The sequence below is a fragment of the Gymnoscopelus braueri genome (genome assembly GCF_963280865.1).
Source record: "Gymnoscopelus braueri genome assembly, chromosome: 9".
Lineage (NCBI taxonomy): Eukaryota > Metazoa > Chordata > Actinopteri > Myctophiformes > Myctophidae > Gymnoscopelus > Gymnoscopelus braueri.
Genome location: NC_137610.1, coordinates 53,606,140 through 53,633,586, shown reverse-complemented (window position 1 = coordinate 53,633,586; position 27,447 = coordinate 53,606,140). Strand labels below are relative to the sequence as shown.

Sequence of the window (27,447 nt, the reverse complement as noted above, 5' to 3'; positions counted from 1 at the left end):
ATTACTTGAAAACTTTAGTTACTAGTTACTTTTCAGATATAAACTATGATATAATGAAACATACATTAACCACTTTAAACCTATTTTATACATAGGCTATTTGAAAATAGCAGATCTACAAGCTCACAACGCGTCGCATCGCGACGCGTTGTGAGCTTGTAGATCTGCTATTTTCAAATATTTAGTACTTTTACTTTTGGTACTTTAAGTACATTTTGATGCCAATACTTTTGTACTTTTACTCAAGTAAATTTTTAATTCTGGACTTTTACTTGTAACAGAGTATTTTTATATTACAGTATTGGTACTTTTACACTTTTTCCACCACTGGCCATAGTCGCTTCTTTTGGGCTCCGGTGCTCCCTTGCTTGTTTCTTGGGGGTTTTGGGCTCCCTTGCTTGTTTCTCTCACAAGATCTGGCAACACTGGCGGCTCCCCTCTGGCCCGTGTCGCCCATTGAAACAACATGCAGCATGTGTCTCATGTGTCTCATGTGTCTCATGTGTCGCAAAGATACTCCGCGACACAATTCCAGTCCTAAATAAACCGAACCGGACCGGACCAGCAGCAGCAGCAGCGCGTTAACAAAAACACACTTAGAACCGGGTCCAACGAACCGAACCGAACCACTGCGGGGTGGCGGCGGGGTTACATCCAGGAGAGTCAGTGGGGGGGTTTAAATAAAACCGGTTTTTTATTTTGTTTTGTTTTCGGGGGGTCGGAACTAATAATCCCCACAGTGACTCCCAGGAGCGAGGTCGGGGGAAGATCTTGACCGACGCACCGCCGGTGTGGTGCGGTCAAATCGCTCCGGGTCGGTGCGGTGTGGAGGAGAAAGGAGGATCAGTTGATTTGTTATTATTAAAGGATGATGGAGACCACGACCTCCTCCTCCTCGGTGGAGCAGCAGCCTCCGGCGGCCGTGGTTCCCGGCGGGGAGCTGCAGCCTCAGACGCCGTCGCGCCACGAGAAGAGCCTGGGTCTGCTCACCACCAAGTTCGTCACCCTGCTGCAGGAAGCCAAGGACGGGGTGCTGGACCTGAAGGCGGTGAGTCTTTGTTGTTCTTCTGGGACCTGGAGGGACCAGAGAGTAGTACACCACCAGACCAGCAGTGGTGGAAAAAGTACTCAAATATTTTACTTAAGTAAAAGTACCAATACTGCAATGTAGAAATACTCTGTTACAAGTAAAAGTCCAGAATTAAAAATTTACTTGAGTAAAAGTACAAAAGTATTGGCATCAAAATGTACTTAAAGTACCAAAAGTAAAAGTACTAAAATATTTGAAAATAGCAGATCTACAAGCTCACAACGCGTCGCATCGCGACGCGTTGTGAGCTTGTAGATCGGCTATTTTCAAATAGCCTATGTATAAAATAGGGCTAAAGTGGTTAATGTATGTTTTATAATGTAATAATTTATATCTGCAAAGTAACTAGTAACTAACGTTTTCAAATAACTGTAGTGCAGTAAAAGTACAATATTTGCCTCTGAGATGTAGTGGAGTAGAAGTAAAAGTATTGGAAATTTGAAATACTCAAGTAAAGTACAAATACCTCAAAATTGTACTTAAAGGGATACTTCACTCTCGGGCCGGGGACACATTTAAAAAAAATATTAAAAATAAATGAAAAAAGTTATGGAAAATTCATGGCCCCCTCACACATTAGTAGGACACTGCGTGTCGTGAGGGGGCCATGAATTTTCCATAACTTTTTTCATTTATTTTTAATATTTTTTTTAAATGTGTCCCCGGCCCGAGAGTGAAGTATCCCTTTAAGTACAGTACTTAAGTAAATGTACTTAGTTACTTTCCACCACTGCCAGGGACCACCACACCACACAACAACACAACCATGGAGCAGCGTGGTGGTTGGTTGTGTCTGCTTTTCCACTCAGAGTCAGAGTACCTGTTTGTGTTCCTCCATCATGTTTCGGCACAATAAATATCCCCATTGATTCCCATTCATTTCAAACGATGCTGCTAACAAGCTAGTTGTAGCCACCAGAGAAAGTGCTCACATGTTTTACTTAAATAAAAGTAGCAATACTGCAATGTAGAAATACTGTTGTTTCATTGTTTTGAGTAAAGTACAAAGTATTGGCATCAAAATCTGCTTAAAGTACCAAAAGTTGAAAGTACTTATTATGCACAATGTCTCATCTCACACGTTTTCAAATATAAAATACTCAAGTAAAAATACCTCAATTGTGCTTGAGTACATGTACTTAGTTACTTTACACCACTGCATAACACCATGGATGCCATCTGGCCGCAAAGCAGCATGGTTGTTTCTGCTTGCTTTTCACTCTGTCAGAGTACTAGTTCTTCCATCAACGCTGTTCTGCACAATATATATCCCATTGAGTCCCATTCATTTCAAACGATGCTGCTAACAACAAGCTAGTAGTCAAAGTAGCCAAGTACTCACATTTTTAACTTAAATAAAAGTATCAATACTGCAATGTAGTCCAGAATAAAAACAAAAATTGAGTAAAAGTACTAAAGTATTGGCACCATAATATACTTTAAGTACCCAAAAGTAAAAGTGCTCATTATGCTGAATATCCCATTTCACAGGTTTCAAATGTATATACGATGAATTTGAAACCATTGTGAGCTTGTAGATCTGCTATTTTCAAAAGCTTTTTATACATTAATTGAAAACTTCTGAAACGCGACATTCTGCATAATGAGTACTTTCTGCTTTTGATACTTTTTAAGTACATTTTGATACCAATACTTTTACTCAAGTACATTTTGAATTCTGGACTTGTAACAGAGTGTTTCTACTTTGCAGCAGTGATACTTACTATACACAGTCTGACTTAAAGGGATATTTCACTTTCAAATAAAATAAACATTACAAATATATATTACAAATAAATGAAAAAAGTAATGGAAAAATCACGGCCCCCTCATGCATTAGAGTGTCCTACTAATGTGTGAGGGGGCCGTGATTTTGCCATAACTTTTTTCATTTTTTAAAAATATTTATTTTTAATGTTTATTTTATTTGAAAGTGAAATATCCCTTTAACACTTCGTTCGCAGGACTGTCGCAAACTAATTAGACCCTCCAGAAAAAAACGCGGACAAAAATCCTTGATTATGCGATAAAATATGCAGTTTATTTTTGCAATTTTATGCGGTGAAATGGCGGGAAGTTGCGAAATATGCGGAAAGTTGTTAAATATGCGGCAATATGCGAAATATGCGATATGCGAAAAGTTCGGAAAAATGTGGAAAATGTGAAAAGTTGCGATATATGCAATGCGATGCGCATATTATGCGATGCAGCCTTTTTGAAAAAACGTTACCCCTGTATAATTATGCGCCATTTTGCTGATTATGCGGTAAATTCTGCGATCGCATAATCGCATTTTTCTGGAGGGTCTGTTTGAAGAGGCTCCACTGACAGACATGAAACAGAAAAGTCCTTTCTGATTGTATTAGACGGCGATAAACTCACCAATATTGCAGCTCTAGCTATCAGGACAGGGACAGTATGGGTTCTCCTTGTCTGTGTCAACACTCTGTTTAAAACAAATCCATCATTGTCAATGTTTTGAGCAACTTTCTGTCAAACTGTGACTTTTATGCAGTCGTGGTTCTCAAACATTCTCATATCAAGGACCCCACAAAAGTATGATTTGGCCTCGGACCCCGATCTGAAAATATTTTGTGTTTTAAAACGATTCTAAATGACTCCCAAATTGTTAAATCGGCTACTTTTGAGTAGCTTAAGTATAGAATAGCGTTAAAAGTGTTTAAACCTGTTTTTATGCTATATTAAGTAATTTTGCTTGGAACCCCTTCAAGGACCCCTGGGGGTCCCCGGCCCTGACCCCACTTTGAGAACCACTGGTTTAGAACCCGAATACGATGGAGCCCGTCAAAACATCTCCAAACTTGTACTTACGTACAGTAACAGTACTTGAGTACATGGCGTGCATTTGTTTACGTCGCAACACTGATCGCAAATCAGGTTACATGGGGAGGATTAGTCGTTTTATACTTTGTCACAACAGTGTGGCAGAAAAGTAGCGAAAATAGCCGATCTACAAGCTCACAACACGTCGCGTGAAACATTAGAAAGAAAAAAAGTATCCCCCCCCCCATCAAAATTTTATGTTTTATTATTAACCCATTAAGACCGGGAACGCATCTGTGTCATTTTAGATTTCTTTAGCTATTAAAAAAATTGCAGATATACAAGCTCAGAGTGCGCTATGAGCTTGTATATCTGCTATTTTTCTTTTAATTGTGAAAATTTGTGCAAATCTTCGAATATATATTTTTTAAAGCGAACATTTCAAATCTTTGCTTCTGGGGGGGGTTCTACAAATGTCTTCTAAATCAAATCCTAACAGTTTTCTGAAAGAAACCTGTTGCAAAAAAAATAGCAGATCTACAAGCTCATAGCGCGGCGCCGTCCGCGCTATGAGCTTGTAGATCTGCTATTTTTGAATAGCCGAAGAAATCTTAAAAATGACACAGATACTTTCCCGGTTTTAATGAGTTAAAAATAGATTAGTGATAATTTGTTTTAAATAATCGATGAAGTGGATTAGTCGGTGAAAGACTAACTGGTGTGTGTGGGGCGGGCCAGTGAACTTGAAGAGAAGACTCCGCCCCCCTGCGGAGCCACAGTCTAAAATGTGGGTCATCTTTTGTTGCCCCCTACATCGTCTATATACGCGTGAACACGTGGCCCCCCTGGCCTGCCATCGCTTTCTACCAACGCCTGCTTTCGGAAGTGAACTAAAGGGTCACGATCAAACATCAAAACATTTTTTTACTATATATTTTTGGCTGGCAAAATGTTTGAAAATAGCAGATCTACAAGCTCACAACGCGTCGCATCGCTTTTGGAAAAAAACTTTCAGAACCCAAGATATCATCATTTGAAGATTTGCTGCTCCATTCACTTCTTGTTTAACGTATTACTGAAAAATGCTGTATCTCGGCTCCTGAGCACTATTTTTTTACTATGTATTTTTGGCTGGCACAGTTTGCAGTTATTTTTTTATTTCATTGGCACTGAATGAGTTAAGAGAAAACTTATGTCAATACCCCAATAACAACGAGGACAACTAGATTGTCCGATACAGGGATGTTATCCTAAAAAGGAAGACTAGTGGTAAAATATATCATATACATAATATGTTGTTGCTGTCGGGCAGTCGGGCCCATAGTAGCTTCTTTTGCGCTGGTTTTCCTAGACCTGGTTGCTTGTTTCTCTCACAGAATCTGGCAACACTGGCGGGGAGGAGTGACAGCCAGCCATATGGCTGGGGCTGATAATAACTCTCCAGAACGGTTCACATGACACAATTATTTTATCAAATGTCCTCATTCATGCCTGCCTGCCTTCTTTCATGCAGCAACGGTTCAAGCAAAGATGCAAGACGTCAGCTTTGTGTTTTTGTGGCGTGACTGCAGAGTCAACAACAAGCCTCTGGAACTGTACTTCATCATTCATGTTAGTGTTCAATGTCACGGCATGAGCTATGGCTGGGAAAATCACCAAAAATATATCAAAACCGATAATAATAATAACCAATTACCGACTTAGAATGGAGAAGCAAGGTTTTTTTTCTCGCCTCCTGGCGCACGCCAAAGTGTTTGCTCCGCCATGTAAAATATCTTTGCGTTCATATCCGTTTTTTGGAATGGGGTTAACGAAAGTGATATAGCCGCCGATAGATCTGCTATTTTCACTTTAAAAAAAGAAGAAATTTGTTCATTAAAGGTAGGGTAAGTGATTTTCAATGGTCAGAATAAGTGTTAAATAGCTCTATATTCATAGTACTCATTGCTATGGAGTGTTTGTTCAGTAAAAGGAGTCCAGCTCTTTATTAAACAGAAAATGCATTTTCAGGTCAGGATACCAATTTTATCCAATCAGGATAGAGAACTCATTCAGGATACAGATTAAACAAGTGAAATTGGAAGTGATGACACTAAGAAATGAGCTGAACAACTTGGAACTGGAACACTATAAAAATGAAGCTGATACATGGGTACTCTCTCCTGATTGGATGAAATGTTGTCACCTACCTGAAAATGTATTTTCTGTTTATTATGTTAAAGGCCTGGAGAGACGGGGAGACTCCTGTTACTGAACAATAGCTGCTCCTATAGCAATGAATACTATCAGAATATAGTGCTTTAACCTTTTAATACAATATCACTTACCCTACCTTTAATTAATCTACACAAAGGTCTGAAATAATCGTGCTATTGTCTATTATCGTGCTATTATCGTGCTTATCACTCAGCCCTAACCATGAGCTACGTTTCCTCATTTGTAGTGGCACCATGCGATGACGCGATGCGAGAGTGTGGACTAGCATAAGAGAATAGAGTTAGGGTCTTGTCCTAGACAGGTATAATGGCTTATCTTTTAGCAGTTTTGAAAACGTGCAGATACGCAATATCTATCCAATAGCGGCATATATCCGACAGGCTTTGGTGTTTTCTAGTTGCATGATATATGGGCCTCGCGGGCAGGACAGAATCCTGGCCTTCCGTCTTCATTTCACATTGATCATGTTGACATGGTGGAAAGTAACTTAAGTACATTTACTTAAGTACTGTACTTAAGTACAATTTTGAGGTATTTGTACTTTACTTGAGTATTTACAATTTCCAATACTTTTACTTCTACTCCACTACATCTCAGAGGCAAATATTGTACTTTTACTCCACTACAATTACTTGAAAACTTTAGTTACTTTTCAGATATAAATTATGATATTACGAAACATACATTAACCACTTTAGCCCTATTTTATACATACTGTAGGATATTTGAAAATAGCAGATCTACAAGCTCACAACGCGCCGCTTTGCGACGCGTTGTGAGCTTGTAGATCGGCTATTTTCAAAATGTTTGTACTTTTACTTTTGGTACTTTAAGTACATTTTGATGCCAATACTTCCGGACTTTTACTTGTAACAGAGTACTTCTACAGTGCAGTATTGATACTTTTACTTAAGTAAAACATTTGAGTACTTTTTTCCACCACTGCACGGTGAGCGTCATAATGTTGACGTGGTGGGCGGCGGCCTTCTGCTCTTGGGTCGCTGTCAGGGTGGGCTTTAGAGTGGCGTGTGGTCAGGCGCTCGGGTGGTAAAGCAGCTGCCCGCTACCACGCTGTCTGGGGGTTCGAATCCACCGTGGTATGTCCTCCCGGTGAGGGCTCCTCACTGCCAGGTGAGTCAGTAGAATACAACATCAGCGACGACACAGAATGGTGTGTGGGGAGGAAATAATTGGCATTAGCAACACAATTGGGGAGAAAAAATCACACCCATATTTGTACTCTTTATCAACTTTTAAGTATTTTTACTCTTTTTATCAACTTTTAAGTATTTTTACTCATTTGAAGTACTATTGAGTATTTTTACTCAATTTAAGTACTCTTAAGTATTGTTACTCAATTTATTTACTTTAAAGTATTTTTAATCACTTTATTTACTTTAAAGTGTTTTTTACTAATTTTTACAACTTTTAAGTATTTTTACTCTTTTTTATCAACTTTTAAGTATTTTTACTCAATTTAAGTACTCTTAAGTATTTTTACTCAAGGTATTTACTTTTAAATATTTGTACTCACTTTATTTACTTTTAATATTTTTTACTCACATTGTAGATCGGTCGTTTTAGTGTCTGTGTGTGGTGTGTGTGTGTGCGTGTGCACGTGAAGCGCGCATGTGTGCTGAGCCAGTGTGTGCGTGTGTGTGTGAGTGTGCATGTCTTTAAGCAGCGCATGTGTTGCACGTTTGTGTTGTTTAGTGTAACTGGTTGCATCTTTGTGTTCAGCTGCAGCTGTTGAGGCCGTGCTCGGACGGACGGACATACACGCAAACACACACGGTCAAATGTAGAGCGGTTGGCACCGCTAAAAATGGGTATAGAGCAATACAAAAGAAGAAGAGCAACATATGGTCAAAATGGCCTCCGCGCAGGCATGGTCAGTGTGAGGAGGCCTTCCATAACGTTTTATATTGTTTTTCTGTCATTCAGGCAGCAGACACGCTAGCGGTGCGACAGAAGCGGCGGATCTACGACATCACCAACGTGTTGGAGGGGATCGGACTAATAGAGAAGAAATCCAAGAACAGCATCCAGTGGAAGTGAGTTCTTGGTTTTTCTTTGTTTTTTTTGCGCTGCCATTTTTCTACGTCTGATAAACGTGTATGACCTAGGAATACCCCCAGTTGGTGAGAAAAGGTACGTCTTAAAGCAAACACTACTACATAATAGGGGTGTACACGAAATCGGGGTGTACACGAAATCGATACGATATCGATACGATACGATATATGGCCCTTTTTTATTATGAAAATATATGAGGGGGGGGGTAATAGTGTGACACCTGACCCGAAAAAAAACAACATGTTGTCACCCTTTTCACCTCGGGGCTGTTTGCATGCCTGATTATGATGATTGTAAAAAAAGAAAAAAAATCAAAACGATATTTTTTTTCCCCAAAACGATACATATCATCACGAAAACGTATCGCGATATATCGCGGGACGATATATCGGCACACCCCTACTACATAACTGTTCCTGTTCAAACCTGGATCTGCAGCTGAGCTGCCACAGGAAGCTCGTTTAAGGAGAGGTTAAATTGTTTTGACTTTTCATGCAATACCTCTTGTCGACCAGTAGGCGTCCTACCCTACCACAGGATCTACATGTCTCAATAGAAGAGCAGGTAGACCAGCTACAACCAAATGAAAAAGAACCACTGATCCAACTTGTTGGTGTGTGTGTGTGTGTGTGTGTGTGTGTGTGCGTGTGTGTGCACGCGGTATAACTATACCGTAATGTCCCCACAAGTAAGTATAATAGAAATGGATCATTTTCCTGGTCCTCGCAAGAGAAATGTTTTTTTTTATGCTTACAAAAGAACCTCAGAGATAGGTTTACAATTAGAAAACAATTCAGGTTAGGATTAGGCCTTTAGAAGTCAGGTTTAGGGATTAGAGATTAAGGTTGGGCGATTGACATATTGAATATATCGACAGTCGGCGATTGGATGAGTCCAATCATCAAATGTTTTTATTCGGCGATTTTCTTTGGACGATATTTTCTCATTTTATTTTGCAAAATAAATATCCTAATGGTCTGCCTCCTCCAGAATTAAACTCTTCAAAAATAGCCAAATTAAATGTAAAGCGCAATACAAAGCGTGTGCAAAATGTTAATCAATTTGGGCCAATTTAATGATTGATGATGATGATGAAGGCTCTTGTTCGTTTATTTCCGACGAGTCTAGGTTACAAAACTCAGCCCCCTCCCCGGTAGGTAGGGAGGGAGGGAGGGAGGTAGGGAGGTAGGGAGGTAGGTAGGGAGGGAGGGAGGGAGGCAGGCAGGCAGGCAGGTAGGCAGGTAGGCAGGTAGGTAGGCAGGCAGGCAGGCAGGCTACTGAATGGAGCGGAGGAGAGCATTGCTTTCCTAGTTGTCTGTTTATCAGCTACTGTACGTTTGATGATATCTCTATATTAGGGGTGGAAAATATAATCGATTCCGCAATTAATCGCGATTCAGACATGGACGATTATTTATATTATATATTATATATATATATTTTGGTTGGTTATCAGAATATTGAGAAGCCTTTGTTATAAGTCAGTATTATTTTACCAAAAATGACTTTTCTTGTGCGTTTTCTGCAATTGTTGATGTTGCCAAATATAACCTTCCAGCTGACAGTGACAACATCTCTCCCATTAGTTTGTATGATCAATAAAAGATAATGGAAGTAAATTAATCGCAATAATCGCAATTTAATTGAATCGTAGCCCTCAGAATCGGAATCTAATTGAATCGTCAGGTACCTACCAATTTCCGCCCCTACTGTGTATATATATATTTTTTTATATAAAAACAAAATTGAAACCACAGCCCTAGTTTCTGCAAATCCTCGCTGTGCATGTGCAAGCTTCATGACGCCGGAACGCATGTCCCCCGGTCTCACAACATCCAGCACTCCATTCTTAACTTTTGCTGTCAATGTTGATGTCCTCACAAGTATGATAATACAAACCTGTGTGTGTCTCAGGGGTGTAGGTCCAGGCTGTAACACCAGGGAGATCGCCGACAAGCTGATCGACCTGAAGGCGGAGCTGGACGACCTGGCGGTGAGGGAACATGAGCTGGACCAGCAGAGGGTCTGGGTGCAGCAGAGCATCAAGAACGTCACGGACGACTCCAACAACAGCCCATATCCTTCACCCACAGCCTCACTAGAGCCTGTGTTGTATACTGTCGTTGTCGGGCAGAGACCAGCTAACTCCATTCTTCAGCTTCTTTTCATAAATCAACGCTATTCAACACCCTTTACGTCTGTGTGTTGGGTTAAAAACATATTGAACCAATGAAAAGTATTAAAAAGCGCTTTCGACAAAACCAGATAACTCCATTGGTTCGTCAAACTGTCGGTCAAACCCGCTAACTCCACCCCCTCTCCCCTACGTCGCACAGAGCTGCTGCAGATCGGAAGGTAAACACCCTCTAACGAGGCAGGGTTTTCCCCCCGTAGTCTAGTTAAAAGTAACTATGCAGTGTACCTGTTTATCAAACTTAGCACCGACGCTAATGTTACGAAAACAATTAATTCTATTTCTAAAATCTATGCAGAGTTCATGTAGCATTTCTCTCGCTAGTTCTACTGAATCTGCAACTCCGTGAAACCCTCTTTGCAGAAGTTATTGTAATATCTAAAGTCCTGCTTATTATTGTAGGCCTATGTAAGCAGTGTCATGAAGCATCAGGGCATTGATTCACGCGTTGTGATGCATTGTGAGCTTGGAGATCCATTCTCAGCTGTTATCAATTATGGACAAAACCTCCTCACTCCACTTGAGCTCCACATTGGACCTTAACAACACGTGCACTATGGCCTATGTGAAGCATGAGGATCTGTGTGGAGCTTTCAAAGGTAAGCTCTTCTCATAATCGTCCTGTTGGTCTTGTCTTTGCCCTTCCTGTTTTGTATTCTCTTTTAACACCTGGGTTGCATGATGAAGAAAAATAAACTAAACCATATTTTTAAAATGTGCGTCTAGGGGTCGCAATGGTCCGTGGTGCACTGTGCACGGTTGAGCACTGTACGGACACAACTGGCTGTGTTTGCCTGTCAGCAGGGAATGTTGAATAGGAGGAGTAGGACGGAGGTCCTACGTCCTCCCGTCGGGGGCTCCTCACTGGCATATGAACCAGTAGGAGTCAGCAGAGAATTACTAAATTGGGAGAACATAATTATTGAATACTTGGAAAAAGTTTGAACATGTGCAATATGTAAACCTCGCAAAGCTTTAATTTTGGTAACAATATTCACCTTTAAAACCAATACTAATTAGTTGCTGTTTGCTTGGCCAGTCAGAGGAACCCCTTGTTAGATGTTTATCAACCAGAAGCAGGCAAGAAAGCACAAAGTGAATGAAAAAAAAAAAAAACATGGCTGTGGGAAGGAGTTATTCTTTTTACAGTAAAGAAGAATGATTGTAACCCTCAAAATGAGTGCAAAAGGCAGAACATCAACTTGTTGCAACACTGAGACCGTTGTAAGGAAGGGTACATTATGATGACCAAAAGCTAAGCGCAGACCTACAGGTTAACTTGCAATAATGTTAACGCATCGGGTGCCAGAATTTTATAATAACAGATAACGTTCGGTGCCAGAAATCTCACCGTCTGCAACGCTGCGCTGTTTAGAGCTGTGGACTCCACGGCGAGCACACGCACGTAAACAATGCATGCGTGCACAGCAATGGATGGTCCTGGCTAAAGCCTGGAACAACAACACGTCTCACGCGAGTCACCATTGCGGAGCGATCGCGCATCGAGAATGACTCGTTTTGCCCACTGTAAAAAGTTAAGGAGATACAGAGGTTTTTAGCAAGAAGATAGAATGGAAGCGGATGGGAGCCAGATTTTTTGGCACGGTGATCCATCTGTCCCTTACTTCTTAGAGTGTTCATGGGTGATTCCAGGGCTGCTCCAGCCGCTCCCCCCCCCCCCCCCCCCCGTGTGGAAAAAAACAGAAAAAAAAAAAAGACTGAAAACATGGTTTGAACCGTGTTCGGACCAAAGCGCTACTCTGTGAAAACACGGTTTGAACCGTGTTTAGCACCCGATGTGTTAAATATGATATTTCCTTCGGTGTCATCATGCAGCCGTAATCCACACACTGTACTGTCTGTCTCACACAAACATACTATCAGCCCTTATTCACGTGAGCACTATATATACCTAATTGACAGGGGTCCCCCAGGGGTCTGTACTAGCCCCTCTTATTTTTCCTTCTACAACATATTCTAATGCGATGCGTTGTGAGCTTGTAGATCTGCTATGTTCGCCGAATGTTCACCGATCAGGACGGGTCCAGAATAGGGACACTATGATTCATGTTTTAATCATCTCTGTTTGCCTTTCCCAGGTGACACTCTTCTAGCAATACGTGCCCCCACTGGAACACAACTAGAGGTGCCCATACCAGAGTCTGTAAGTAGTGTGTGTGTGTGTGTGTGTGTGTGTGTGTGTGTGTTTGTGTGAGATATATACAGGCCAACTCTGGTATTTAACCCATTGAAGCCTGAGGTTCCGGACCCCCATAGCAAAAATAGCCGATCTACAAGCTCAAAACGCGTCGCAGTGCGACGCGTTTTGAGCTTGTAGATCTGCTATTTTTGCTATTTTTGAATTGGAATCAAATGTTTTTTTTGCTATTTTTTAACTCTCTCAGTGCCAGACCCCGAGTTATCCCGAGTTTTTGGGTTATACCCACAGTGCCAGAACGAGAAATCCCGAGTTTTAAAAAAATAATAAAAAAATTGGAATTTCTTTTTTTTTTTTTTTTTTTTCTTGAAAAAAGTGTTCAGAACCCAAGATATCATTATCTGAAGATTTGCAGCTCCATCCACTCTTTGTTTAAACTAAAACTGAAAAAGGCTGTATCTCGCTTCCTAAGCACTTTTTATTTTCTTTGAAAAAACAAAAAAAAAAATCTGGCAAAGTTCGCAATAATTTTTTTATTTCATTGGCACTGAAAGAGTTAATTGGAATCCTGAAAAGTAACACTTTTATTGAAAATCAAATGCATTTAGTTATACTTATGTTAACTTTATGAACTTAAATACAAATACATTGGACATAAAAAAGACAATAGAATTTTAATACTAGTTATTAAGCTACTAATATAGACTGAAGTAATTAAAGCAGGTCATGTTTGCATGTTAGGAATCATAACAGCTGAAATCAATAATATATCAGTATTCTGATATTAACCTGCGGGCCGCATTAAGTGAAGGTGGGGGCCGCATGTGGCCCCCGGGCCGCCAGTTGCCCATGTATGTAGTAGTGTGATCAAGTAAGTAAGTTAATTACGAATAAACACGAGATGAGAGGTTTCTGCCCGACAGCAACGATACGAATGTGTCTTTATTATCCTTTGTACAGGTTCTGAATGGACAGAGGAAATACCAGATCCGTCTGAAGAGTGCCTCTGGCCCCATCGAGGTTCTGCTGGTCAACAAGGACCCGTCCAGCCCCTCCCCCGTGGTCCTGCCCGTCCCGCCTCCGGAAGACGTTCTGCAGAACCTTCCGGCGCCTACGCCTACCTCCAACTCTGTCAACACCCCGGTACCTACTACACCTACCTCCACCACCACACTAGGGCTGTCAACTTTCCTTAGAAATGATATTCGAATATTGGTCTTAAAAATTGGCAGATATTCAAATATATTCGAATATTATTATTATTATAAAAAATATATATAATTTTTTTTTTCAAAAACAAAAAATCATTTTTTTTTTGACAAACAATACAAAAAAACAATGTATTGAGTGCTCGGATCCAATAAAACATATCTTTTGTTTGTTTTTATAACTTGAGACATTGTTTTTTGTATTGTCCCTGTCAAATAAACAATAACATATTTTTTTATATTTTTATATTCAAATATTAATTTTCATTTTCGAATATACATATTTTCCCCATATTCGAGGAATATTCGATATTCGAATATTAATTCACCAGCCCTACACCACACACCCTCTGCCAACACCCCGGTACCTACTACACCTACCTCCTCCACCCCCCACCACAAATTAATATTCAAATATCGAATATTCCTCGATATGGGGAAAATATATATTCGAATATGAAAATTATTATTCGAATATAAAAAAATTGAATAAAAAATTAAATAAATGTTTTTTTTTTTTAAAGTTTATTTGACAGGGACAATACAAAAAAACAATGTATGAAGTTATAAAAACAAACAAAATATATGTTTTATTGGATCCGAGCACTCGATACATTGTTTTTTGTATTGTTTCTGTCAACAACAAAAAAAAGATTTTGATTTATAATAATAATAATAATAATATTCGAATATAATTTCTGAGGAAAGTTGACAGCCCTAGTACCTACTACACCTACCTCCTCCACCTCCCAACACACACCCTCTGCCAACACCCCGGTACCCACATGTTGGCCCTTTTATTTAAAAAAATATTAGGCAGCACTGATTGGGAAAGTCTGTGCCGATACCCATGTTTAAAATAACAATTTCCCCTTTCTGTGTCATTGTAAAATATCAAAGTTTTAAAGTCAGCCCTTCATCATCGGTATTGGCATCGACTATCGGCCAAATTGTCATTTTAAACATCGGTGTTGGTCCAGAATGAGCACTTACCAGTCAGTGCATCCCTATTCGTCTTTGTTTTCTAAGTCCTAGTGTCATGGTAATAGTCAGGGGTGCACATAACTGGTGCGCAGGTGCGCATGCGTGGTCAAAATGCATGCTGCGCGGCACATCAGACGAAGGGAAGCGCTCTCGCGTACCAACGGCTGGGACAGGAATTTACCTCCTGAAGCCACACTCACACAATCACGCTAAAGCAAAAAAAAAAAATCTAATTCAGTTAGTTTTAGTTAGTTTTGACCAAAACAAATCTAATTCAGTTAGTTTTAGTTAGTTTTTAGAGCGGGTTTGCTAGTTTTTATTTAGTTTCTATTTTTGTGAGAACGCTTAGTTTTAGTTTAGTTTTTATTAGTTTTAGTGTTAGTTTTAGTTTTCTTTCATACTTTGGGTTTTTTGTCAGGTGCAGGATTCAAAAGGTCAAAGTAAGTATTGTGTGATAAAAACTCAACAAAAGATACTATTTAAAATATATATATTATTCAGTTACTGTTAGACAATCAACCATCCACACAACTATAACCACAGTCCACAAGATAGCAGCCTTAAGTGCAAAATGTACTGTACCTGGTGCAAATCAAAATAGCCATACAAATACAATATGAACATAAACCCTTTCATGAGACACACAGGGACCAGGGGTCTCAGGTTTCTGGGTGCTCAGAGAGGCATTTTGACTATAATTTCAGTTAGTTTTAGTTAGTTTTGTAAACCCACAATACAGTTTCAGTTAGTTATCGTTTTTCTTTTTTCTTTTAGTTTTTATTTAGTTTAGTTAACTGAAATGTTTTTTCACCTTTAGTTTTCGTTATTTCGTTCGTTTTCGTTAACTATAATAACCTTGGAGGGGACGCATGCTGCACATGAATGTGTGAGTGTGGCCTCGAATCCTGACACACAGACAAAGTGAGTCGCACGCAGCAAGCTGCATGCGTTCATGCCGTGAACATCCCAATCTGGCGGATAAAAGCAGCGCCTTTTATACAGGGACAAAGAATTTCAGTCACCCAGCTTTTGATAAGCATGAGAAAAGCAAAGAGCACATCAACGTAGTGCAAACAGTTGATAACAGGAGCAGGCAAGTTATCCATGTAGCCCTCTTTTATCCATCCTGCGAGACGTGTCGCGGCAAAATGTATTTATTTGTTTGTTTGGTGCGCACCAAGTAACATATCCAGGTGCTCCCCTGAGAACTAGACCAAGAAAAGTTATGTGCACCCCTGGTAATAGTTACCTCAATAGTTGTTTTCATGTTATACAATCTTAAAGATGGGGTGCCATGATATTTTTCAACCCTAAAACCTGATCATAAGGTATTATTATGTAAGGATTTTTTTCAAAAAAATAAAAGTGTACAGTAAGTGTTAAAATGTTGTTTTTATGTGGACACGCCTCCAGTTCATTAAGTATACCTGGTTCTCACCTTAGCACCTCCTCCACCACCTTAGCACCACCCACCTGTCCTAGTCCCTCCTCCTCCTCATGCCCACACCTGTTGTGTTATGATAATGAGGGGGAGGGTATGGCTTTGTGACGTCACTAAAGCGCTGTTTCTCTATTGGCACGTTTGACCCTCAAGGTTTCAGCCTCCAGGAAGAAACTCCAAATAGTCAGAGAAGACATAAAACACCATAAAAACACCACCGGGGGGCTTAATGAAGTTCTATCAACCTCATAGACACATGAAAAACAGAAAAAGTGCAAAAACATGGCACCACCTCTTTAACAACAACATGTCTCCTGTCGGTCTTGTCCTGTGTGTCCACCGTGTGTCCCCTCCTGGACGCTGTGTAGACCCCCATCACGTCTGCTGCACCGTCCAGCACCCCCACTCCTTCCATCACAGCAGCAGCAACAAGCCACACCACCTCAACCACGGGTAAGATGGAGGTCCACCCCATGAACGCACACAGTCCACCCTTATGTTCTCTGTGCTGCTGGCGTCTACTGCGTCATTTCTATTCTAGTCTTTCAGGGAGAGTCGCACATGGAAAATGGGTGTTGCGGTGCAAACGTGTTTTTCCTAGATTGGTGTTTGTAGATCGTTATTGTCAACAGATTTGGTGTAGAGGGGGGGGAAACGGAGGGGCCCAAGTATAGACCCCTAGGGAATGAAGTGTGTAGGATTTGAAGGTAGGGTAAGTGATTTTCCTTTGTTAAAATAAATGTTAAATACCTCTATATTCTGATAGTACTCATTGTTTTTATAATAGTGTTAGTTCAGTAACGGGCGTCTCCCTGTCTCTCCAGCACTTCTTTAGTACATCTTTTCTAGAACAGAAAATGCATTTTCAGGCCAGGATACCAATTCTATCTAATCGGGAGAGAGACATCGCACAGCATACAGGATAAACAAGTTCAATTGGAAGTGATGACACAAAGAAATTAGCAGACAGAATTGGTACTGGAACACTTATCAAGTTGAAGCTGATAGATGGACACTCTCTCCTGATTGGCTAACATTTGGCATTCCACCAGTAAATGTATCTTCTGTAAATGGAATAGCTAGAGAGACGGGGAGAACCCTGTTACTGAACAAACACTCTAAAGCAATGATAGCTATCAGAATATAGTCCTTAAAGGGCAAGACCACTTTGGTAGAGGTTTGGGTTGTGTATTTACCTTGCCATGATGTAACTCCAAAGGTGGACAAGAAATAAAAAATAACTGCTCCATTGATTAGAAATTGATCATTCAAAATATGCTCCTCATTGACTTACATTGTACGGTGAAACAGATCTTAAAGTCACTCTTTTAGCACATAAACAAGCGGAAACAAAGTTGATTCAGACAATATAGAACATCACCAAACCCAGTACTGTTTTTTTTTAATATAAAAATGTTAACTTCCTGTTGATTTTGCTATTTTTATTAAGAAGAAAACCCGGACTGGATTCGCGGATCCGGATCCGGATCTTCAAATAGTCAAATCAGCAGGAAGTTAACATTTTTATTAAAAAAACAAACAGTACTGGGTTTGGTGATGTTCTATATTGTCTGAATCAGCTTTGTTCGTGTTCGTTTACGTGCTAAAATAGTGACTTTGAGAGCTGTTTTACCGTACAATGTAAGTCAATGAGGAGCAAATTTAGAATTACCCTTTTCTAATCAATGGAGCAATTATTTTTGATTTCTTGTCCACCTTTAGAGTCACATCATGGCAAGGTAAATACACAACCCAAACCTCTACGAAAGTGGTCTTACCCTTTAAGCCTTTTTAACTCTTAAACTGCCAGGGGTTTTCTAAAACAGTTTGCAGCCTCTGCCAGCAGTTTACATGGTAAAACATAGGAAAAATGTTATTTATTTCTCTGTTTATTTTTTTAACATTGAAGTGAATGGAGAAGCAACTTTTTGGAAAATGTTATCTCCTGGTTCTTTGTGAAGAACGGAAAAACGGAAGAACCAAAAAAATTAAGAATGATTTTAGGTTTTTTTTTTTTATAAAAAAAAAAAAAAACATTTATAAACGTTTTTGGCAGGCAATAGCTTAATTCCCGGCAGGCAGAGTTAAAACATTTATTTATTTATTTTACCAAAAAATATCGCTTTACCCTACGTTAAAGAGAGTAAAACTTAAAATCAGAGTTTACATAGTATTCCTTTATTTATTTTTGCTGAGCCAAATGAGTGATTTTTGACTTCTCTCTTATCCTTGCAGCGACGGACAACACGTCACTCTCCCCAACCACCGACCCCCCTGCCACGACGCCATTGGTTACTCAGCAGCTCCAGTCGTCCGCCTCACTAGACGGATCCGCCTCTTCCACAGCTCCCGCAGTATTTGAACCAATCAAGTCGCATCACTCTGACAGTGAGTGGTGTTGTCCTCAGCTTTGCAATGAGCTCCTATAAGGAGTGGCATTTTAATAGCGCTTTTCTAGGTACTCAAAGCGTTTTTACAATCCCAATAAAACCTGGGACGCATCTGTGTAACCACTTAAACCACTATTGCATACTTTGGTTATTCAAAAATAGCAGATCTACAAGCTCATAGCGCGGCACCGAGTGCAGCTGTAATGTTCTATAACACCTTGTTATACATTAGTATAGTGGATGTGCAGCTGTAATGTTCTATAACACCTTGTTATACATTAGCATAGTGGATGTGCAGCTGTACTGTTCTATAACACCTTGTTATACATTAGTATAGTGGATGTGCAGCTGTAATGTTCTATAACACCTTGTTATACATTAGCATAGTGGATGTGCAGCTGTACTGTTCTATAACACCTTGTTATACATTAGCATAGTGGATGTGCAGCTGTAATGTTCTATAACACCTTGTTATACATTAGTATAGTGGATGTGCAGCTGTAATGTTCTATAACACCTTGTTATACATTAGCATAGTGGATGTGCAGCTGTAATGTTCTATAACACCTTGTTATACATTAGTATAATGGATGTGCAGCTGTAATGTTGTCTTGTGTTCTTCCAGTGCTGGACTTCACTGAGATGTTCGACCCAACAAAAGGTAAAACATCTACATTTTCAAGTGATTTCTATTTTCTGAGGCTAAGTTCACTCTGTCACTCACCCCAAATCAGATTAGTTAAAACGATATTTCACTTTCAAAAAAACTTTGGGTCATTTTATCGTCTACTCAGGCTTTTGTGAGCCCCCCAGACCGTTTTTAAGTTGCTCGATTCAGTATTTAGATATTTGATATTCATTTTATCAGACACGCCCCCTTCCTATACAAACCCATTACAACTTCAAACTCCATTTTTAACATGTTAGATTTATCGAAAACACCCGTCTTTGGTTCTGGTGACTCACCCTGTCCTCCTAATATGTGAGGGGGCCGTGTTTTTTCGATTCCTTTTTTATTTTTTATTTTTTTTTATTGTATTTAACTTTTTTCATTTTCCAAAAAAAATATAAAAAATAGATGAAAAAAGTTATCGAAAAAACACGGCCCCCTCGCGTATTAGGAGGGCAGGGTGAGTCACCAGAACCAAGGACGGGTGTTTTTGATGAATCTAACATGTTAAAAATGGAGTTTGAAGTTATAATGGGTTTGTATAGGAAGGGGGCGTGTCTGATTAAATGAATATCAAATATCTAACTACTGAATCAAGCAACTTAAAAACGGTCTGGGGGGTTCACAAAAGCCTGTGTAGACGATAAAATGATCCAAAGTTTTTTTGAAAGTGAAATATCCCTTTAAGTCTGAACAGCAAATCACATGTAAACAGATTTTTGTGAGATTTGAACCACATTTCCTTAGTGGTTTGAAATACGATTCAAATATGATGTCAGTCTTGACACTGAAGCCTGATTTATACTTCATTGTACGATGTTGAAACTTGGCGAAAATGGCGATCTTCAAGCTCAAAACACGTTACGGTCCAGTGTAGGGATGTGTAAAAGTGACCAAAATGAAAATCGATTACTATAATTCTATTCTTACCGATTATTTGAATATTCGACCACGCCCCTTTTTCATAAAAAAAAGAATATATATATATTTTTTTACTGGGATTTGTTTGGGTGAAATTGTTCTGGGGATTTTCATCAAATGACTCATAGGTTACAATAACAGCATTGCATTGGCCTATAAACTGATTTTCAGAAATGAACAGAGACGGTAGCATGTACATATTTTACATTATTCTAACTAAAATATTAAAGACGTGGTGAAATAAACAATATAGCCTTTGCAACAGAACTTAAAAAAGAAAAAAAAAAAAAAAGGCTATTCGAATAGTCGGACTCATCCCTAGTCCAGGGACAATCGGTTCTAAAGAGCAGATTTGAGAAACAATTGAGCCTGCAAACTGAACAAAGCTTAACCACTCAAACCCCATTCATATGATATGGTTGAGCTGTGTCCCTCAGGGCTTTCTGTTATTGTGGAGAAAGGTTTCGCTGGAAATAGCCGAAAAATCTGCTATTTTCTGCGAAGGCTTTCCCCACAATACGATAAGTGGTTAAGTGCCGCTTACATTTGGTGCACAACAAACTATAAATGAAGCATGGTGAAGCTCATGTCTGGTGTCTCTTTATAAATGAAGCATGGTGTAGCTCATGTCTGGTGTCTCTTTATAAATGAAGCACGGTGAAGCTCATGTCTGTAGTCTCTTTATAAATGAAGCATGGTGAAGCTCATGTCTGGTGTCTCTTTATAAATGAAGCATGGTGTAGCTCATGTCTGGTGTCTCTTTATAAATGAAGCACGGTGAAGCTCATGTCTGGTGTCTCTTTATAAATGAAGCACGGTGAAGCTCATGTCTGTTGTCTCTTTCTGACAGAGATGATGAGTGGAGACTTGTTGGAAGACTTGATGTCATCAGAAGGTGAGTGTGTTTGTCCACACATACAGTATATACAGTCGTCACAGTATGTAGTGGAGTTCCCACTGAATCACTTATAAAGCGCTGCACAGCAAATGACTTAGCTGAACTGTTGTCCTTATAGGACAATGTGAGATCGCTCAGCTCTTCTGGCTAAGACCTTCTTACTTCGCCGAAATCTAGCTAAAAAACATGGCAGTCGAGCCCCCCCCCCCCTCTCTTTCTGGAATGCTTCAGTTTGATTCCTGTTAACTCTCTCACTGCTAGACTTATTTCTGGGCGCGTTTGCCCACTGCCAGCGATCTTTCGATTTTCTTACCTTTTAGTAAGAAGAAGTAGTCACAGAATATTTATCTCCATTATGATCGACCCCTGATGATTGCTAATCACTGAGGGTTATACTGTGTGGTTTCACAAATGTCAACGAGGTCATCGCGACCTCGTTGACATTAATTGTAAATAGCATGTCTGGGCCAAAAATACATAGTAAAAAAAAAAGTACACAGGAGCCGAGATACAGCCTTTTGAAGTAACAAATAAGTTAAACAAGGAGTGAATGGAGCAGCAAAGCTTCGGATCACAATATCTAGGAGCGGCCATAGCTGAGTGGCCATAGCTGAGTGGTTAGTGAGCCCGCCTAGGGAGCCAGAGGCCCTGGTTGCCCCAGGTACGATTCCAGGCCAGGCCAGCAAATGTGTCGATGAAATTAAATTTGTCCCTGAGCAAGACTCTTAACCCCTAATTGCTCACAGGCCCTCATTGGAAACAAGACCGCAAGGACTTTCATGAAAGGAATTATCCTTATATCCTTATCTTGGGTTCTGAACATTTTTTTCCCCAATTCTTTTTTTAGTGACAACTCGTTCTTTTCACTCAGGGCATTCAGAAAAATACTAAGGGACCAACTCGTTCTTGGCACACAAAACAAAGCTCTATCACAAGCCCCTTATCTTGTAATGTTTTTCTTCTGCATGTGTTTTTAATCTATGTCATCATGATGTTCTGTTTTTAACCATTTGAACCCAAAAATAGCCAATGTATTGTAAGTCATCTATGTAGTGTCAGTGGCGTACCCACTGTAGAGGCAGGACAGGCGGTCTCCTGCCCAACTAAGATCTCGCCTCCCCTAGAAAACCCAAATAACCCGAAAAGTGCGTGCTTAATGTCCTCAAAGTCACGCATCCAAAAAGCTGTGAACTGAGCAGGTTGGACCTTCCGTTCCAGAGATAATGGCCAAAACATCTTGAAAACGGCCTAAATGCCCTAAATGTAATTCCTGGGGACGCTACTGTGTAGTGTAGAGCCAAAACAGGAGGGGGCCTAGTACAGAGCCCCACGGGACTCCAGCCAACTAAGTATAAAGGGTTTATCAATGTGCTATTTTAATGTTATTCTGTTTTTATTGTTAATGATTATTGTTTATAGCATTGGTTCTCAAAGTGGTGTTAATATAGCATTACAATAATTTTAACCGTTTTATACTTTGGCTATAAAAAAATAGCAGATATACAAGCTCATAGCGCGGCACCTGAGCTTGTAGATCTGCTATTTTTTTTTAATCATGAACATTTGTGCAAATCTTTCTATATATATATATATATATATATATATATATATATTTTACAAGCAAACATTTGTAACTCAAATCTTTGCTTCTGAGGGTCCCTGGAACAATGGTTGAGATGGGGATCCGCGGCCAAATACATATCATGTTGGGGGTCCTTGACATGAAAAAGGTTTGAGAACCACTGGTAATGCTTGTTCTGAAAGTCTCTTCATAAATAACCTCTTGTATACCCCGTGTATCTCCTTGTCTGTCCTCCAGTGTTCTCTCCACTCCTGCGTCTCTCCCCTCCCCCCGGCGACCACGACTACATCTACAACCTGGACGAGACGGAAGGACTGTGTGACCTCTTTGATGTCCCCATCCTCAACCTCTGACCCACCACCCCGACCTCAGTCCTCAGTCCTCCCCCCCCCACCACCCCGTCCTCACTGCGGTGAGGAGAGGAGAGGAGAGGAGAGGAGAGGAGAGGAGAGGAGCGCCCCCTAGGCTACGCTGTGAGCTCTGCACGAGTTCGTTCAGCCCGTAGTGATGATGTAAATACAGGCGACAAAGAACAAAACCCCCCATTTTACTTCTACTGCTTTTCCTAGGGATCAAATTAAGAGAGACACACAAAACCAACCAACGCGCAAGCAAATCTATTTTTGGAATCTTGGGTGTGATTTACATTCAGACCTGGTCTGTGCGCTTGTGAGTGAATGAGAGCGTGTGTGTGTGTGTGTGTGTGTGTGTGTGTGTGTGTGTGTGTGTGTGTGTGTGTGTGTGTGTGTGTGTGTGTGTGTGTGTGTGTGTGTGTGTGTGTGTGTGTGTGTGTGTGTGTGTGTGTGTGTGTGTGTGTGTGTGTGTGTGTGTGTGTGTGTGTGTGTGTGTGAGAGAGAGCTAGCGAGTGAGTGAGTGAGTGTATATTGGTTTCAAAGGCTTTCTCTATAATAGAGCCCGACCCATGCCAGCTGTTTGGGTCCGATCCTTTTTTTTGGAGAGTGCTAGACCACCGATTACCCATATTTTGGCTGATATTTTGTCAAAGAGTGCCGCATTTTACTTTTAACTTGCAAGCAAACAGATAAATACAAATCTAAGTAACGTTTTGATAGATAAATATAGACACGATCTATAAGCTCACAATGTGTCCCAGTGCGGTGCGTTGTGAGCTTGTTAATCGGCTATTTTGGACAGCTTTTGAAACCTTTTTTAAAGTTTTCACCTAAAATAGGGAAACCAGCTTAGAAGTGGTTAAAAAACGTGGCACGTCGGCTGCATAATTGCGCGGCGATACTGATGTCGACAAAAAAAGTCACAATAATTGCCGATATATCGTCCAGACCGAATCTATAGAGCACCGGAGTCGCAGTTATTTTTTCTATTGAAATTCCCCATAGAGAAATCTTAGATCGCGTCATATAATAGACAAATCAGCCCGGCGATTTTTACGCATATGGACATGAAGCATCAGCTGACGATGAAAAAGTACTACTTTATCCAAAGATAAATCCCCCAAAAATATATATTTTTATTCCAAACAGAGACGTTATCAAATGTAACTCAATATCGAAAACGACACAGAGTTCTTAACACATTGAGTGCCAAGAACGCATATATGCGTTTTTTCAACAACAAAACAATTTGACCCAAAGACCAAGGAGATATGATTGTTTAAAGATCTAGACTCCCATCCACTTCCTTGTTAACTTAAAACTTAAAAATTCTGTATCTCGGCTCCTGAGTACTTTTTTTTTTCGATGAAAAATCTCTGGCAGTGGGCAAACGCGGCCAGCAATAATTGTGGCAGTGAATGAGTTAAGGGGATTTTCAACAGACAAAATACATCCGTGACCCAGCGGTAGCGTGAGTGACGTCAGAACTTCGGTAGTCCTACTAGTCCTACGGTAGTGCTTCTCAAACTTTTTCGTGCCAAGGACCCCCAAATTTGATGTATGTGGCCGCGGACCCCCACCTGAAAATATGTTGTGCCAGGGACCCCCCAGAAGCAAAGATTTGTGTTAAAAATGTTCGCTAAAAATATATATATATTTAAGGATTTTGCACACATTTTCAAGATTTTTCTAAAATAGCAGATCTACAAGCTCTTAGATCTGCTATTTTTGAATAGCCAAAGTATAAAATATGGATAAAGGGGTTAAAATGATTGTGACGCTTTATTAACACATTTTGCTGGGGACCCCCTGGTATCGCCCCAAGGACCCCTGCGGGTCCCCGGACCCCACTTTGAGAACCAATGGCCTACTCTATATCGGTTTCACATATATATATATATATATATATATATATATATATATATATATCTCGGTCGGGCTCTACTCTATAAAACTTAGGTCGGCTTTTCGCCAAAAACATCTCCGGAAACGAAACTCAACAAAAAACCAAGCGTCTGCATCAGGTCAAGATTCAGAGCAGGCTATTGGATCACCCCTACCCTTATGTACCTCATCATCACCATGGCAACCGCGACTCGCAAAAACACATGGGACATCTCTAGTCTGTTGAATAATAATGCACTGTCCTAGTTTACATAGAGAATATATATATATTTTGTATTACCAGCATAGAAAGACAAAGTTTATAGTCACGGAAACTATAACACTTCTTATAAACACAGAGAGAGGAGTCGAGAGCAATTAGGTGACGAGTAAGCAAAAGGTACCAGACTGAAAAACACGTTTAGTATGTCATCGTATGTGTATGTATGTATGGCATGCTTTTACACTGCAAAATCCTTGGGTGTTAATGAAGTTAATCTGTCTGTGCACTGTCTTGGAGTTAAAAGAAAGCTGCAATCCGTATTTTAATGAATACAATCAATCTGTACGATAAATTATGTTAATACAATATAACTTGTACACGTGCAGTGGTTGGACTTCCATTGGAAGCAGGAGGACCACTACTGGTTGACAAGCAGTACTGCCTGAAGCTTACAAGCCCAGTATCTCCTCTGGCTAAGCGGTGGTTCTCTCTTGGACGAGCTGTAAAAGTAGGAGGGTTTGAATCTGTGGCGTTAAGCAGTTAATGGCAAACGCCGCTCTCGCTCTCCCCTGTGGGAGAGTATACGTAAACCTTACGGATTGTAGCTTTGAATTAACGCGGAGGATTTTACGCCATCGTTTTTCATCACGCCTCACATTTGTAGCGCTGTGGTCTGGGTAGAGTCCAGTCTTTGTTTAAGCTAACGTGCGGCGGTGAAAGTCCGCTGGGTGTTGTCGGCATGGTGCTTTAAAAAAGATATAAACATCTTACGGAGTCTCTCAAGACAAGACGCAACATCTCCCACAACTGTCAAATGCTTCCACCTGTTCCCTGTATTCTCGTCATGTCTCCCCCCACTTCCATTTACCCTGTGCAGTCGCGTAAATCACGGCTTATTTATATTTGGTTTGCGCATCGCGTCGTGCACCACAAAATAGCCGATCTACAAGCTCACAACGCCCTATTTTCAATCCGTAAAGAAGAATAAATCAGGACATACTCCTACTGGAAACCAAATTAGTCAAAGCCTAGCTAGCTAGCTGCTTAGCATAAATGGAAATTCGAAAATATAATACACAATATCTTATATTTTAAATACCTTTTTCGTGAACACTGTCATGATTGGTTCGAATACCCTTTTCGGTGTTTGGAGCTGGTGACGGCTCCCTGTTCTCATCTTTTTAGCGTATGGAATTAGAGACTGTCTGTAGCGTTCCAAGATGCTGGCAGAGATGGGCTGGCTTGAGAGACTACGTTTTATTTCAAATGGACAAAACGGAATGATTTGTGAGGCTTTGGGGGTAAAATAACTACTGCTGGCCTCACTTTGGTCTTTAAAAACCGACCCTCAGTGAAGCACTAAATGCTCTGAAAGAAGCTCCATGAAATAACCAGCCGTGCTTTCACTTTCCCTTCTGTAACTCTTGCTTTTTATTATGATTGTTTTAAACGCCCATTACTCTATTTTATTTTAGAGTGTATTCTTTTAACCTTTTTTTTACTTCACCTCGAACAGAAAACAAACATGCCATTTTATTCCTTCTCTGTACCTGCTGCTTTCTCTGTTATTTAGCCTAGAGGTCCTTACACACCAGAAGTGTTTTATTTCATGCAATTATTATGGTTTTTTTTTACTTTTTACCCTATTTTCTCCCCAATTTAGTTGTTATGCCAAAATGTATTCCTCCTCACACACATTTATGTGTGTTGTCACTGCTGTCGTATCCTACTTAGACCCTCCAGAAAAATGCGGGAAAAAATCTTTGATTATGCGGGGCTAAAATCCTTGATTTTGTGATGAAATATGCATTTTTTTTTGCAATTTTATGTGGCGATATGCGAAAAGTTGCGGAAAATGCGAAATATGTGAAAAGTTGCGAAATATGCGATGCGAAGGGCATATTATGCAATGTGCAGCGCATATTATTATGTGGCCTTTTTTTTAACGTTACCCCCACATAATTATGCACCATTTTGCTGATTATGCGGTAAATTCTGCGATCTCATAATCTCATTTTTTCTGGAGGGTCTACCTACAGTCAGTAGGTAGACCCTCACCTACCAGTGAGGATCCCCCACCAGGAGGACATGGAGCCTTCGTCCTAATCCTCCCGCCCAACACTCCCCGCTGACCGGCCCCAGCCCGTACGAGTACATGCAGTGACAAATATCACCGCCCCCCTCCCCGCCCGACTTCCCTCCCCCCGAACACGGGCCAATTGTGTTCGCATAAGACGCTCGACGAAGCTGGATGCATCGCGGTGGATTCAACCCCCCCCCCAGACTCCACCGCGGTGGTGGGCAGCTACTTAACCACTGACTGCGCCACCCGAGCACCCGTTCATGCAATTAATTCATATTCATTTTAAGCGCC

The 27,447-nt window shown here is 40.4% G+C and overlaps 2 protein-coding genes across 3 annotated transcripts in view; both read left to right on the top strand.

Annotated features, from left to right (window-relative positions):
- Positions 1 to 27,447, top strand: part of fbxl9 (F-box and leucine rich repeat protein) — a 144,291-nt gene that overhangs the window by 27,017 nt on the left and 89,827 nt on the right. The window lies entirely within an intron of this gene.
- Positions 793 to 25,836, top strand: e2f4 (E2F transcription factor 4). 2 transcript variants are annotated; one of them, XR_013933690.1, is made up of 12 exons: positions 793 to 1,048; positions 8,036 to 8,145; positions 10,082 to 10,243; positions 10,917 to 10,960; positions 12,461 to 12,525; positions 13,480 to 13,662; positions 16,521 to 16,605; positions 18,388 to 18,540; positions 19,168 to 19,203; positions 20,984 to 21,028; positions 22,851 to 25,294; positions 25,344 to 25,836. XR_013933690.1 is itself a non-coding variant. In XM_080436722.1 (11 exons), the coding sequence occupies exons 1-11, from the start codon at positions 869 to 871 to the stop codon at positions 22,964 to 22,966; spliced, it is 1,179 nt and encodes a 392-aa protein (XP_080292848.1). In that variant the 5' UTR covers positions 793 to 868; the 3' UTR covers positions 22,967 to 25,836. The 2 variants fall into 2 exon arrangements, 1 of the variants encoding a protein (XP_080292848.1); XM_080436722.1 differs by having other exon boundaries at positions 22,851 to 25,836.